At 37.2% G+C, this 12,678-nt stretch overlaps 4 protein-coding genes across 9 annotated transcripts; 2 read left to right on the top strand and 2 right to left on the bottom strand.

Annotated features, from left to right (window-relative positions):
• Positions 1–15: 15 nt before the first annotated feature.
• On the top strand, positions 16–1,267 carry LOC135160426 (intraflagellar transport protein 22 homolog). The gene is made up of 4 exons (XM_064116964.1): positions 16–208; positions 287–456; positions 567–766; positions 850–1,267. The coding sequence occupies exons 1-4, from the start codon at positions 170–172 to the stop codon at positions 1,017–1,019; spliced, it is 579 nt and encodes a 192-aa protein (XP_063973034.1). The 5' UTR covers positions 16–169; the 3' UTR covers positions 1,020–1,267.
• Positions 1,023–3,515, bottom strand: LOC135160411 (bifunctional coenzyme A synthase). 2 transcript variants are annotated; one of them, XM_064116934.1, is made up of 4 exons: positions 3,375–3,515; positions 2,214–3,084; positions 1,637–2,044; positions 1,023–1,572 (listed from the first exon to the last, which is right to left on the bottom strand). In XM_064116934.1, exons 2-4 carry the CDS (start codon positions 2,985–2,987, stop codon positions 1,192–1,194), a joined length of 1,563 nt encoding a protein of 520 aa, XP_063973004.1. In that variant the 5' UTR covers positions 2,988–3,084; positions 3,375–3,515; the 3' UTR covers positions 1,023–1,191. The 2 variants fall into 2 exon arrangements, with proteins under 2 accessions (XP_063973004.1, XP_063973005.1); XM_064116935.1 differs by lacking the exon at positions 3,375–3,515 and adding an exon at positions 3,274–3,294.
• On the top strand, positions 3,480–5,556 carry LOC135160418 (uncharacterized). Of its 2 annotated transcripts, none has more exons than XM_064116949.1 (4): positions 3,480–3,684; positions 3,867–3,981; positions 4,401–4,767; positions 5,020–5,556. In XM_064116949.1, the coding sequence occupies exons 1-4, from the start codon at positions 3,631–3,633 to the stop codon at positions 5,513–5,515; spliced, it is 1,032 nt and encodes a 343-aa protein (XP_063973019.1). In that variant the 5' UTR covers positions 3,480–3,630; the 3' UTR covers positions 5,516–5,556. The 2 variants fall into 2 exon arrangements, with proteins under 2 accessions (XP_063973019.1, XP_063973020.1); XM_064116950.1 differs by having other exon boundaries at positions 3,533–3,684; positions 4,427–4,767.
• A 548-nt stretch (positions 5,557–6,104) lies between these two features.
• On the bottom strand, positions 6,105–12,670 carry LOC135160413 (choline/ethanolaminephosphotransferase 1). Of its 4 annotated transcripts, XM_064116937.1 has the most exons (11): positions 12,524–12,670; positions 12,253–12,410; positions 11,816–12,141; positions 11,274–11,421; positions 10,894–11,016; positions 10,545–10,648; positions 10,143–10,277; positions 8,989–9,117; positions 6,960–7,118; positions 6,749–6,874; positions 6,105–6,659 (listed from the first exon to the last, which is right to left on the bottom strand). In XM_064116937.1, the coding sequence occupies exons 3-11, from the start codon at positions 12,050–12,052 to the stop codon at positions 6,489–6,491; spliced, it is 1,332 nt and encodes a 443-aa protein (XP_063973007.1). In that variant the 5' UTR covers positions 12,053–12,141; positions 12,253–12,410; positions 12,524–12,670; the 3' UTR covers positions 6,105–6,488. The 4 variants fall into 4 exon arrangements, with proteins under 4 accessions (XP_063973007.1, XP_063973008.1, XP_063973009.1 ...); XM_064116938.1 differs by lacking the exon at positions 8,989–9,117; XM_064116939.1 differs by lacking the exons at positions 8,989–9,117; positions 10,143–10,277 and adding an exon at positions 8,462–8,593.
• Between the last annotated feature and the right edge of the window lie 8 nt (positions 12,671–12,678).

The following is a 12,678-nucleotide window of genomic DNA, read 5'->3' as shown; positions in this document are numbered from 1 at the left end:
GAAGTCAATATTCCAATAACCTTCGAAATGATTTGACCCTCAACATAGTGTGACAATTAATTCATAACCTCCGGAGGCTCATTTAAGCCCTCAAATAATTCTATCCTAAACGCAACACCCTGAAGTCTGTCATTGTTTGTTGTGACCTATTCCCATAGCAACTGGTAATATGGAGCCCATCAAGCTCATTGTCGTCGGACCAGCTGGGGTAAATATTCATGTAGATTTGTAGAAATTATCTCGGAACATTAATTTTCTGCTACTCAAGCTGCCGGATTATTTTTAGAGTGGAAAAACAACAATTTCTAATTTTCTCGCTGATGCAACTGAGATTCCCTTCGAGTACAGGCCCACTCAAGGTGTTAGGATCGTGGAATTTGATGTTTCAAATGTCAATGCAAAAAATAAACAGACAACAGTAGATATTGAACTCTGGGACTGCAGTGGAGATCGCAAGTAAAACACCATTGACGCTTCTATGTGTTAAGATTTATATTAAGTGTGAATATATTGATAATTGGTCGATATAAAAAAAAATCTGACTTCACGCGAAATAACACCTTTAGGTTCGAAAGCTGCTGGTCAGCATTCAGAAAAGACGCCCAAGGTGTTATATTCGTATACTCCAAACTCACCCCAGACATCGTCTGGGAGCTGGAGAAATTGTACGATTATTTCGTCACGCAGACGAAGCTGGAGCCCAAAAACTGTGTAGTTTTTTACTTCGCTGGAGACAAGTCTCACTTCGACCCACCAAAACGAATATGTGAGTATCCGGCCATCCTCTTGCTGATCCCCACCATCGGGATAATCAAAGAATTCCCTAAATTTGTGCTTAACCAATTGTAGCTCCAGCATTCGCGAAAATATCCCAAGTGCACTGCAACATCGAGGACGATGGAAACAAGCTGAAAAGCGATTTCCAGATATTTTTGGGAACTCTGATGACGATGATCCAGGAGAAGAAAGAACAGGAGGAAAATATCATCCTCAGGGATAATACAATGAGCTTCAGATGAAGATGATTCATCAAGTTGATTATTTATTCTAAAATTCGTTTATCCTCTCTTCGATAATTTATTTGAAAAAATAAAATGAGGAATGAAATTGATCAACAATTCCCAACGATTTTCATCTTCATGTACATTTAGGATAATATTCACAAATTGAACATGAATGACAGCATGACATTCAAGATTTTTGGTTGAGGAAATCCTTGACTGCCCTCCAGGCACGATTGACTTGCTCCAGAGTGACTTGATGACTCCAGAGTGTGGACAATACAACGGTGGCCGCTTCTACCTGCTCGGTATTGCTGGGTTGGACATTGATCCGGGCCTCGGCCTCTCCTTCGGACAAACCGTTCCTCTCCATCATCCTTTTCACAGCCTCTTTATGAGGAACTATACAGGTCCAGATTTCGTGGCAGACTGATTGCCATTTGGCTTGAATGAGGACTGCAGCCTCCATAACGATGATTTCGTAGCCCTCGGTGTGAAGTCTCTGAATTTCCACCAGGGCGGCATCAAGAATGGTCGGCCAAACTGCTTTGTTCAATTTATTCAATTGTTCCTAGAATAAAAAAGGAATAATTAATAACAAACCTTACCAATTATTGATATGCTGCCAAACGTACGTTATCATTGAACACAATCTGCCCTAGTTTCTTCCGATCGATCCTCCCCTCGCCATCCAAAATGTCCTCTCCAAAGACTTCAACCACCTTCTGAAAGCCCGTCCTTCCTGGCTCATAAAGATCATGAGCCAATTTATCGCAGTGAACTACTCCAGCCCCCAATGACTGAAGTTTCTCAGCCACCGAGGACTTTCCACTGGCGATTCCCCCAGTCAAACCAATAATATAGGGCTTCAACTTTCTCCCCGTCAGGTCAGGCTCCTTTAGCCTCGTCCCCAAAAGACGTATTCTCTGGTTACTCGAGCTAATTTTCGCCTCCTCGTACTCACTGTGCTCCATGTCATCAGCTAATTTCACCACGTGGATGTCTAGGGTTCTCAGACCCTTTTGTTTTCTCACTTCATTAACCTGAAAAAATAACATAGTAAAAACTGGCTTGCATAACCCATCCATTATTATTAGTTCCCCCGAGAAGAAGTGGATGCTAACTCTCCATTGAAGATGTCAATATCCAAAGGGTTGATATCATTGAGATGATTGTTACACTCATAATATCGTTCATAATTGAGAAAAATACCTTAATCCCTCCTCGTTCGGTTTCCTCACTGACGACAATCATATCCAAATCAGGTTCACTCTTGGTGGGGCCAAACATATCAGCAATAGGAACGACATCATAACGAATTGATCCATCAACGTCCTCAAGAAACTCCTTAACAGCCTCAATTCTTTTTTCACACGGTTCAATCAACTCCCAGAGGATCTTCCCTTGAATCATGGTTTCATCAGTGACTCCAACAGTCAGCTTCTCCTCACATCGAAGAACGGCTTCACTTAGCAGTATTTTGTGGCCATTATGAAGCCTGTCAAAAGTACCTCCCAGTACAACCTTTCTCCAGGAAGTTCTTCCAACGTCTTCACTTTTGATGGAACCTTTCTCCCCTTCATCGGCCTCAGAGGGATTATCGATATCCAGAGAGATGTGACGGCAAGATCCCGATCTATTCTCTAGGAATTTTTGAATGAAAGTGTCAGCATCCTCCTGAGGATAGTTCCCATCAAATATCACTAGTTCAATGGGTTTTCTGGTGATTATTGGCGAAGAGTTTTGACTAGTCTTGGAAATGAGGACTCTCACGTCTATTCGGGAGAGGGAGGAGGCCGCCTGGGTGTAAATACTCGTGATGGTTTTGGAGTTTATGGAGGTTTTGAATTGATACTGGGGAATGGCTGCTCTGGGCGGGGAGTACTGAATGTACAGGGTCTGGAGGACGTGACGTTTTATCACAGGAAGGAGCTTCTTGACTCTCGCTGGATTCGTCAAAATCAGAAGGCCAGTGTTGGACATCATGAGGATGATTCTGTTGTCAACATGTCCGGACAAAATTAACAAGGTAAATTATTTGTGCGTGATCCGGACAAATTGTTCCAACCACCTTCTGACGACCCTGTGGAGATTGAATGGCTCTAGTTTAATTTGTGAAGGTGCTTACAGACTTTTCATAAATAAATGTTGGAGAGGACAATTAAAAGCAGATCATAGCAACACGTCACCATTTTTATGTTTACAAAATGTCAGATATACTCAAAATATGAAAATGATAGGAAGCTATTTCAATCTTGCGACTGTTCTTGACCTTCTGAATCTCATTGCAGAAATAAATGAGTGGAAGCTACGTTGCGATAACCAGAACACAAAGTTATATCACTAACAGTAGTCTTTCAACTTAGAACTCACCTCAAGATCTAAGGATCTACCATTAAAACGGAAATTACGATTACTCAACATTGAAAATAATTTTCTCCATATCATCAGCTCCCCGGACTTTAACCTCCAAATCTATCCTATATTATGATTTTTTGTTGGGGGTCAGTCGGTATTTGGTTGGTACAGCAGAACTGAGGCGCCTCCTGGATATGCAGATTTGAAAGTTTTGTTGAGAAAAGAGCGAACCGAGGATTTTTTATTGCTTTTACATTATTTGAAGTGCAAAATGGATGTGGTGATGAATTCCGATGAATATTTTGAAAGTTATGAGGAGCTCGATGTGAGTAGTCAATTAAAACCACAGTGAAGCAATTGAAGCAGATGATAATGATAAGAATTAGGGACAATTAGACGAGATAACCAAAAAAATAGTGTCGCGCAGCAGCCATGTGACAGGAATTTGAATGCTTTCCTTTGCACAGAGAATCGCAGGAATAATTAAGATTTGTTCTCTTATTTCAGGTTCACAGACTCATGTTGACTGACAATCCGAGAATGACGGCATATAAAAATGCGATTCTAAACAATAAACACTTGTTCGAGGGTAAAGTTGTGATGGATGTTGGTGCCGGCACCGGTGAGTTTTAATGGACCAATAATTGATCATTCATTTTTCGCATTGATAAAACATGAAGGGGTGAATCTAATAGTCATCGGAAAAGTTCACAGGCATATTTATTTCTGCTAGAATTCTCGTAAAAAATTCTACTTGTTTTTCTTCTTCACTTCTATTAACAATTTCGCCCTTATTTAATTAAAAAATCGTGCTACCGTAGCTTAGCGAGTCATCAATAGCTTTTGTATTGCGTGCAGTTTAGTCATTTTTGCTCATAAGAATTTTCCTCGTTCAGAACTATCTCTGCATGTCCATAAATGTCGGGAAAATCAAATCACCGCACGCATTGCATGCCTTAAATTTAAACGATCACGAAGCTTCATTTGGAAATGGTGAAATTAATAAAAATAAATAATGAGAAGTTTTCTCATTTGTTCAAGGAATTTTGTCAATTTTCTGCGCACAGATTGGGGCGAGGACTGTTTATGCCGTTGAGGCGAGTAGACTCTCGTCGGTGATAAAAGATGTTGCTGTTGAGAATAATGTTGACAATGTAGTCCAAGTTATTTCACAAAAACTCGAAGATATTCGAGATGATACGGTCGATGTCGTTGACATAATTGTGTCTGAGTGGATGGGATTTTATCTCGTTCACGAGGGAATGCTCAATACAATAATCAACGCGAGAGATAGATTTTTGGTAGGCAATGGACTCATATTTCCATGCATTGCAAAGTTATATGCTGCACCTTGTCAAGTTCCAGAGTTCTTTGAATTTTGGGACGATGTTTGTGGAGTTAAAATGGGGTAAGGTATTTCATCGCACGGAATAGGGAAGATTTTCATGTATTTAGCTTGGAAAAATAAATTTCCCTTCTCCAAAACAATACTACATATGAGAAAAAGAATACTGTGAAGGAGAATCTTTCGTTTCTGGCAAACTATTCATAAAATAAATTGAACGAAAATTTTTCCTCATTGCATGGAACGTAAATTTTCAGTCTCTCCACAAGCCAATTAATATAAAACGAACCCTGATTGATTTTACCGTTCTTTCAGATCAATTGGGGCTCAATTAAGGCAATTGAAGTCTACGAAACCCGAGATAATGGTTGTGAAAGCTGAGAATTTGTTATGCGAAGAAAAATTATTTGCCTGGCTAGACCTCCAATCCATAACACCAATGGACTTGTCCACGATTGGAGGTCAAGACCTGCTGTTTGCGTCGAAAAAAAATGGGAAGTTCGAGGGAATTTGCGTTTGGTTTGATGTGGAATTTCCAGACACCTCAGAACTCTCAACGTCTCCACATTCTGAGGCGACCCACTGGAAACAGACTGTCATTCTCCTCCCTCAAGCACAAGAAGTGGAAGTGTCTGAACCGATTGCAGTGAAAATAACAGCCAGAAGGGACGAAGAGAGACCTCGATGGTACAATCTGGAATTGGAAGTTCTGGACCCCGAAGAAATTGATCATGACATACCATGTGATTGTTACATGACTAAATGCATTGTATCAAGAGAGTTTCTCAAACTGCAAGAAAGTAATGAGTGAGATACAATAAAAAAAGTTGACTCTGTGTTTTTTTCAAAGTTTTTACATGTGTCTTTATTTTTTGCACCTTTTCGACAAATTATTTTGATGATCCAAAGTATTTCTTGCCATGAAATAATATAATTCTGTTATTCAGTTATTCCGGTTCTCTCCATTTAACTATTTTAGTTTCGCTGTTTTTGCCGCAAGGCACTAATGTTCGTAATTATTCCTCGAGGAGATGGCGACGTATTTTTTGACTTGGCGCAGTCTAATGAGAAGAAAAATTCTATTTTTTATTGAATTATTGAGAAATTAAAAAAGAACTAGTAAATGAACTGAAATCAGTAGTGGACTATTCAAATTTTTTGCATCGGATTTTAATTTTCCCTACGAAGGTTAAACGAAAAAATAATTGCAAAATTTCAATTGCAAACGAAATCTGTTTACCATCTAATGTCGATGACCTTAAATATTTCAAAGTTGTCACTATCTCCTCGCTAATAATTATTGCTGACCTGTCTCATTAACCAAAATTACAAATAGAGGCAATTTTCTTCAAATTTTTCCCGGTTATAAAATCACAACGTTCAACAGAAAGGTCCATGAGTAATCATTAATATTTTTGACCTATTTATAAAAAGAAAGAACAAATACGAAGAATAAATTACAGAAATTCACGCCTCTGACAAACCTCAATTTGCAATTAATTAATCAGATTATTATATATGTAAAATACAAATATAAAATTACATATTTATTTATACACAGTGTGATCGCGTGAACCACAATAACACTGGTTTCATTTCTCTGTCATTTCATCATCGAACGATACGAATCATTGCAAATTGGATGAATCTCTACAATGAGTTCCAGATGATTTTCGCTCCTCAACGCAAGAAAAATATGACAACTGATGAAGAAATGTACTACTGAAGCACGATATTGTTGTGTCATTATTGTTTTTTAATCAAATAATCACAGAGTTGCACGATCAATGATGTTTTTTCGATGGTCGCTGACGTTGTGTTCTCGATGTACCATTCTTTTCACCTGTTACACTGTCTGTTGAATAGGGAATCCTAAATAACATTATCTTGAGGTGATCACATATTTCTAAACACACTTGCGAACAGTACCGGATAAAGTCAAAGGTGACCCAAATCTGTAGACAAAAACATATATAAATTAAACATTATCACATTTTTTTATATTTTTACTGTCAACGTTTCTAGTTAGAAGAGAAATACTTACAAAACACAACCACAATACATAATATTCCTTAACGAAAAAATTGAAGTATTGATTCAGAAACAGCATACAAGGTCCGATAAGCGCAGTATCTAAATACTTCATCTCACTCTTCGTCATGTGAGCGACCTGAATCATGAATTTAAAGATTTAGACCTTGCACAATGAAAAATTGAATTCTTTTAACTCTTAACAATTTTCAATGTCAACTCACAACCAATCGATTGGTAACTTTAGCAGCCACCATTCCGAAAGCGAGTATATAGAGTGCAGGATGAGTTTCGTAAACATTCTCCGCACTTTTCCTATAAATAATGTAGGCCGGAACTACTACAAAACCGAAGGGGATAATCGGTGATAATACTGAGGTTCCCTGAAATGACGTAACTCTTATGCAGTACTCACATTTAATCATCTTTCATGAATATTTAATAACTAATTTGACAGGTGGAGTGATGAAGTGAGCACGAAAAAAAAATATATCAAACAATCGATGAAACTTCTATTGTATTTCTATCGAGTCTGTTGAATGATAGCACATCTCATCAATTTTTCATAGCAGTGTTTAATAAAACAAATATGATAGAAACAATTAATACTTTGAATTACTAACATGAGATATTTTTAGAAAAACTCATTGCCATAGATTTTCTACGGAAAATATCTTTGCAAAATGAGTTGCATAAAAAATAAACAATGTAATGACTTTTTGTCAAATATTTTATTCAAGATTTTTAACCATTCCACCAATTTGTATCTCCTTAAGACCCTGTGCACTACAAAAAAAACTAATTCAGCTCATTATGTTAAAAAGCGTCACTCCACCTCTTCTTGTAAATCTTTCATGTTTATTATGTTTGTAGATTCAACTACAGACCAAGAGTTAGTTGTACAAATTAGTATTGCTGATCTAACCATTCCATACCAAATGTGCAAGTATTAATCATTCCATATCAATTAATCGTGTCAAACAAGCAAGCACTAACATATAACTAAACCACTCCCACAATCGAATCTTCCAAATAAATCGTCATGATCACCATGCACTGTGAAAGGAGTGAATGAATGTGCCTACAGAAATGCATACTTATTTCAACAACTGTGCAGTGCCTACAAACGTTGGATAGTGTTACAGGTGGGTACGACGATTCCCATAACTTTACTCTACACCCTGACAGTCTCCGAGCAAAAAAATTATTTAATTGCCGAGGGAAATCGATTCAATAACCAATTAAGAAGTCACGATCACGGATTCCTCAACCAGATTTTTTATTAGTTGATAAATTTCGCAGTTCAGTGATGAAGAACAGGGAAAAATTTGAGAACTAAAAGTCTATAGAATTTTATTTACAGAATTTTCTGTAACTTTTGATTGAATTGAGGTATTTTCATCATGATATCCGAGTCCAAAAGGTTCAAACCATTTTATTCCATCTTTCAAAGCTAAGTGAAGACTAATTGAATTTTCAGAACGCTGCTAGCTTTATCTGTGAATTACATTTTGCGGTGTCATTGTTATCGTGATACTTATGGACTTATCTATCTCCTGTTCTTCACCCCTCGCTATGTGAATTCATACAATTGTAAATCAAAGAAAGGATAAAGATACTAATATGAACTATTCATGTTCGATCTCATTACATACATTTTTTTTCTGTTGGAATACCTAGGACAAGTACGTGTGGGCTCGTGAAGAACGAAAAATAAACAACTTACAGCGACAGTTGAACCATTTTTTCCGACACCACCAGCAAGAATGACGGATATACTGCTTTGCGCGAGTAATATAGCAATGCCCACAGCAGCCCACAAAGAAAAGACCTTCACCTCAGTGCCAATATAAGGCAACTATGTTAAATAAAATCAACTAGTTATTGGTAAAAAAAAAATCGTATCCCCCTGTTTACCCCTCAATTAATCAAAACACAAAATATTTTACTGTGGATTATGTGCAGATACCTGTGGTGAGCCTGACAATTCCCTAACAATGCCCTGGTTTATCCGCCAAAATGCGGAAAAAAAACGAAAAAGACAGCACGAAAAAAATGGTAAAAACCAAACCAAGCTGCATCGAATAACACGAATAGTGATTAGAAGATAAAAGACTGGAAGAGTTACTCAGGGTGGTCAGACACGAAAATTCTTTAGGAATAATTCTCCCATGCAGCTGTGGCCAATGAAAAAAAATATCTAAACTGCATAATTGTTTCTCTCACTTTGACATTGAAAAGAAAACCACTTACTGCTATTGTGGAACCATTCTTTCCAATTCCACCAGAGGCAAATACTTTACAGAATTGAAGGAACACGTAAATGAAGCCTGCATAGAAAATCCCTGCTACCAAGTTCGATAATGTACCAACTCTCAGGATCTAAACACAAATATTTAGCAAACAACGATCTTAGAGAGAGAAAAATAAGGAAGACTGAACATCGGAGGTTGAGTTGGATTCAGACAGAGAAAAAGAGAAAGTTGTTCACCATCTAAAGGTCATTCTCATTGTTAATAATTCGGAGAAAATATTCAATACTAAGGGGAACTCAGAGAGAGAGAGAGAGAGAGGCCTAATGGATTTTTATTGATCTTGTCATTAATTTTTGACTGATTCCATGAAAATGGTCAGAGAAACCACTCGATTTTCCTACATAATTTATTAAAATATTTTCTGCAGAATTTTCTTGGCTCCAATTCTATAAGCTTTGTTGTTATCAAACGAACAAAAAAGTTTAAGAGTCTTAGAGTCTAAGAAATTCTACACGACATGTATCGATAACATGCAGTTATTGCCATATTTAACGGACCATTCGCCGAAACATCGGGGGCTGTCGATATTCTCTACAGACGATATTCTACTAAATATTTCAATAAAATCAGTCAAAATCTACTAGAGAATTCTAAATCCAGCTGAATTGTAGGATGAATTCTCTAGGTTTTCCTACTCAATTTTTCCGTGCACAAACCCTCATTTTCCCCACTATTCCCAGCATAATCATCCTCACAGCGAAATTCTACAAGTGGAACTGATGACTAACGACACCTGAACGAAAATCGAGACCTGTAAAAAATCATGATGAATAGAAAAACAAAGTGCATTCTCATTCCAAATGACCCATTCACTACGTACGTCGTACTAAATGATGAAAAAAAAAATCACGAAGATAGAGGAAACTTTTGAAATAAGAAAACGAACGTAAAAACTGTAAATATTAGTGAGTATTTTTGCAGTGATTATGAGTTGCAGTCAGCGTTCTTGTATTTCCTCATGCCATGCCGATTTTCCATCAAACTTTATTCGGATCATTTGACCAGAACACTTGGCCCACTGAGTTATTCATCAATCTCTTGACCATTAAATTTTCATTATCACGTTTTATCGCTTTAATTGGGAAAACTTACAGCTACAGTTGAACCATTCTTGCCCACTCCGCCAGTAAATATCACGGAAAACATGGAATATAAGCTCGTTAACGTACACACAGCTGTCATACCGCCTATCAAATACTTAAACTGTAAACCGTTTATGTAAGGCATCTGTAAGAAATTTTCTATTTTAATTATAACTGGTACATTAAAAAATATTCAGCTGATCCGAATGATTAAAACCCATTGACGTGGAACGAGAGGAGCGTAATGGGGGCAATATTTCAAGTCAAATTATCAGTGGAATTCACCGGAAATGCTAAAACAAGAACGATAAACGAGCGTGAATACATGTCACTCGTGTGCGAAAGTGAATTTAATACTGAGGAAAAAAAAATTATTATCAGAAACTAAGGGATTATCGGAAATTAATACAACCTCTGTCATCCATATTTCTGGCCCGAAGATTGCTGATATTAAGTGAATTCCCATTATTGTGAATTGGGCTTCCGTCACGTCGATTTTTCCAAATTTCAAAGAACCTGGGCATCAGATAACAACAGAATACTTAGTGGACCCATGGCCATTTCATATAGACGTATAAAAAGAATTGCATAGAAAATTTGACAGTTCAACAGTCAGTTCCATGGAATTTTCATTGAACCAGCAAAAAAAACGTAACAGAAATTAAAAATGAAAAGAGTTCAAGAAAATTGTCCAGAGTCGCTGGATTTTTTTTGTTGAATTTTGTCGAGCCTATTGAATGCATTGACTGTTGTCTCGTTACCTGATACGTATGATTGCCAATGAGCGCAATAAAACAATGTCATAGCGCAGAAACATTGGAAAAACATCCATGTGGGGTAGTAGCCCAGTTGTACTGCGATGCAGGCTGATAATGCAACGAAAACTGCAAATATACATTAAAATTATCAGCAAAGAGACGACTACTTATCCCGACAAAAGGATAATCTTGAATTTCTATCATGTGTTTTGATATAATTATGATTCATATCGTTCGTTTTACGAATCACTCATTAACGGAATAACTCTTTAATTGGAATGCGCATACGTAGCAGTTCGCCTCAAACCACTTTAAGACTTGGCTATAGAAATGAATGACTCGTCAATTGATACGAATTATCATACAATGATTAAACTAATTACCAGTGGAAACAGAATCACATCCATGGTCGAATAACTCTCCAAGAGGTGACGATGTGCCCGTTCTTCTCGCCTGTTTTCCATCTATAGAATCCAGACTTTGATAAATAAATAATCCAAGCGCACATAGAAAACATGCCCATCTTGGTGCCTAAAAAGATGCGAATAATTATACCTGATACATCACAATTAACTATTCTCCTAAAAATACCTATTACTATAAATTAAAATTACAAATAATGTTTAAGAATTTGAAAATTTTCTGTGAACTAGTTTAATAAAAGCCAAAAATACTGTTTACATTATAATTTTTAATAAAATCTATTGTAGCAATGGTCATTATGGTGGAAAGCAATGCGGAAACGAAGTAGTTTCCTGCTTAGTCAGCAAATAAATTGAATCCATTCAGATTCTTTTTTGAAACAAAAAAAAAATAAAAAAACCCCACTGTCATATCAAGCCCAAAAACCAACGATTTTCACTCATCACCAACTTAAATAACACCAGAGTGAACCAACAAATTATACAAATTATGCAATAAATACCTCAGCTTTGGCATCAGGACTGTAATAAACAAGAATGAGTGTCGTGGCAATGTTAATAATAAGTCCGACGACAGTAATGAGATTCGGTGCTAGCCACAGTGGAACTTTACTGACAAGCCATTCCCACCAGGGTTGAAGATATGAATCCAGGAGGCTGGCATTTGTACAGCTGTACTTGTGCTCAGACAGTTTCTTCAATTGTGTAGGGGAGAGAATTCTATCCTTGTAAAAGTGCATCGTGTTTATTTTTTGAGACAGGAAACCTTTGTTTCCTATTCAATCACTCTTGAAATCACTTCCTCTGTTCCCCGAATGGCTATTCAATTCTGAAAATCCATAAAATGTATCGTGTTACAGGTGACATTCCAAGAGTGAACTCGTCCACTCGGCATTCTGTCTTGGAAAATGGTAGAAGAGTTGGAAAAAATAAATCGTACTAATTTTCATCAGTTTTCCATTCCTCAGAGCACCTCAGGACGTTGTTGGAGCGATTCACGATTGTCCTTCAATTATTCAACTGTGAAAACTGTGTGACACGCTCTGTTTGAGGTTATTGGTCACCTACTACTTGATCCTACTTTGTTGTGTTGTTTACCTTGCGAATAAAAAATTGAAATTAAAGAAAATAATCCTTGAATGATGATAAATCCTCAAGCAATCATCTGGAGGATTAACCACTGGTACACTTTTGAAGCTTCGTGATTCTACCTTGTGAAAATATGCCTATGCACGTCCAACTCACTCTTGATGACTATGATACTGCTCGTTGGTAAGTACAGCAAGTACTGCCAGCGAAAAATAATGACGAGGAAGGCGGGAGACGCGCAGGTACAGCTATAAAACGCGTGGAAAAACGTACGTCG

The sequence above is a fragment of the Diachasmimorpha longicaudata genome, chromosome 3 (genome assembly GCF_034640455.1).
Source record: "Diachasmimorpha longicaudata isolate KC_UGA_2023 chromosome 3, iyDiaLong2, whole genome shotgun sequence".
Classification (NCBI taxonomy): Eukaryota; Metazoa; Arthropoda; class Insecta; order Hymenoptera; family Braconidae; genus Diachasmimorpha; species Diachasmimorpha longicaudata.
Note: the sequence above shows the minus strand (reverse complement) of the source record. Positions and strands in the feature narration are given on the sequence as shown.

Bases quoted from the DNA above. Each gene is read 5' to 3' on its own strand.
- LOC135160426 (XM_064116964.1), top strand. From the start codon at position 170: ATGGAGCCCATCAAGCTCATTGTCGTCGGACCAGCTGGG. The intron at 209-286 runs GTAAATATTCAT...GATTATTTTTAG, and splicing joins TTGTCGTCGGACCAGCTGGG to AGTGGAAAAACAACAATTTC. The intron at 767-849 runs GTGAGTATCCGG...AACCAATTGTAG, and splicing joins CGACCCACCAAAACGAATAT to CTCCAGCATTCGCGAAAATA.
- LOC135160411 (XM_064116934.1), bottom strand. From the start codon at position 2,987: ATGATGTCCAACACTGGCCTTCTGATTTTGACGAATCCAGCGAGAGTC. The intron at 2,045-2,213 runs GTATTTTTCTCA...TTATTTTTTCAG, and splicing joins CCGAACGAGGAGGGATTAAG to GTTAATGAAGTGAGAAAACA. The intron at 1,573-1,636 runs GTACGTTTGGCA...TTTTTATTCTAG, and splicing joins AGATTGTGTTCAATGATAAC to GAACAATTGAATAAATTGAA.
- LOC135160418 (XM_064116949.1), top strand. From the start codon at position 3,631: ATGGATGTGGTGATGAATTCCGATGAATATTTTGAAAGTTATGAGGAG. The intron at 3,685-3,866 runs GTGAGTAGTCAA...CTCTTATTTCAG, and splicing joins AAAGTTATGAGGAGCTCGAT to GTTCACAGACTCATGTTGAC. The intron at 4,768-5,019 runs GTAAGGTATTTC...CCGTTCTTTCAG, and splicing joins GTTTGTGGAGTTAAAATGGG to ATCAATTGGGGCTCAATTAA.
- LOC135160413 (XM_064116937.1), bottom strand. From the start codon at position 12,052: ATGCACTTTTACAAGGATAGAATTCTCTCCCCTACACAATTGAAGAAA. The intron at 11,422-11,815 runs GTATTTATTGCA...GCATCTTTTTAG, and splicing joins GTCCTGATGCCAAAGCTGAG to GCACCAAGATGGGCATGTTT. The intron at 6,875-6,959 runs GTGAGTTGACAT...TTCATGATTCAG, and splicing joins AAGTTACCAATCGATTGGTT to GTCGCTCACATGACGAAGAG.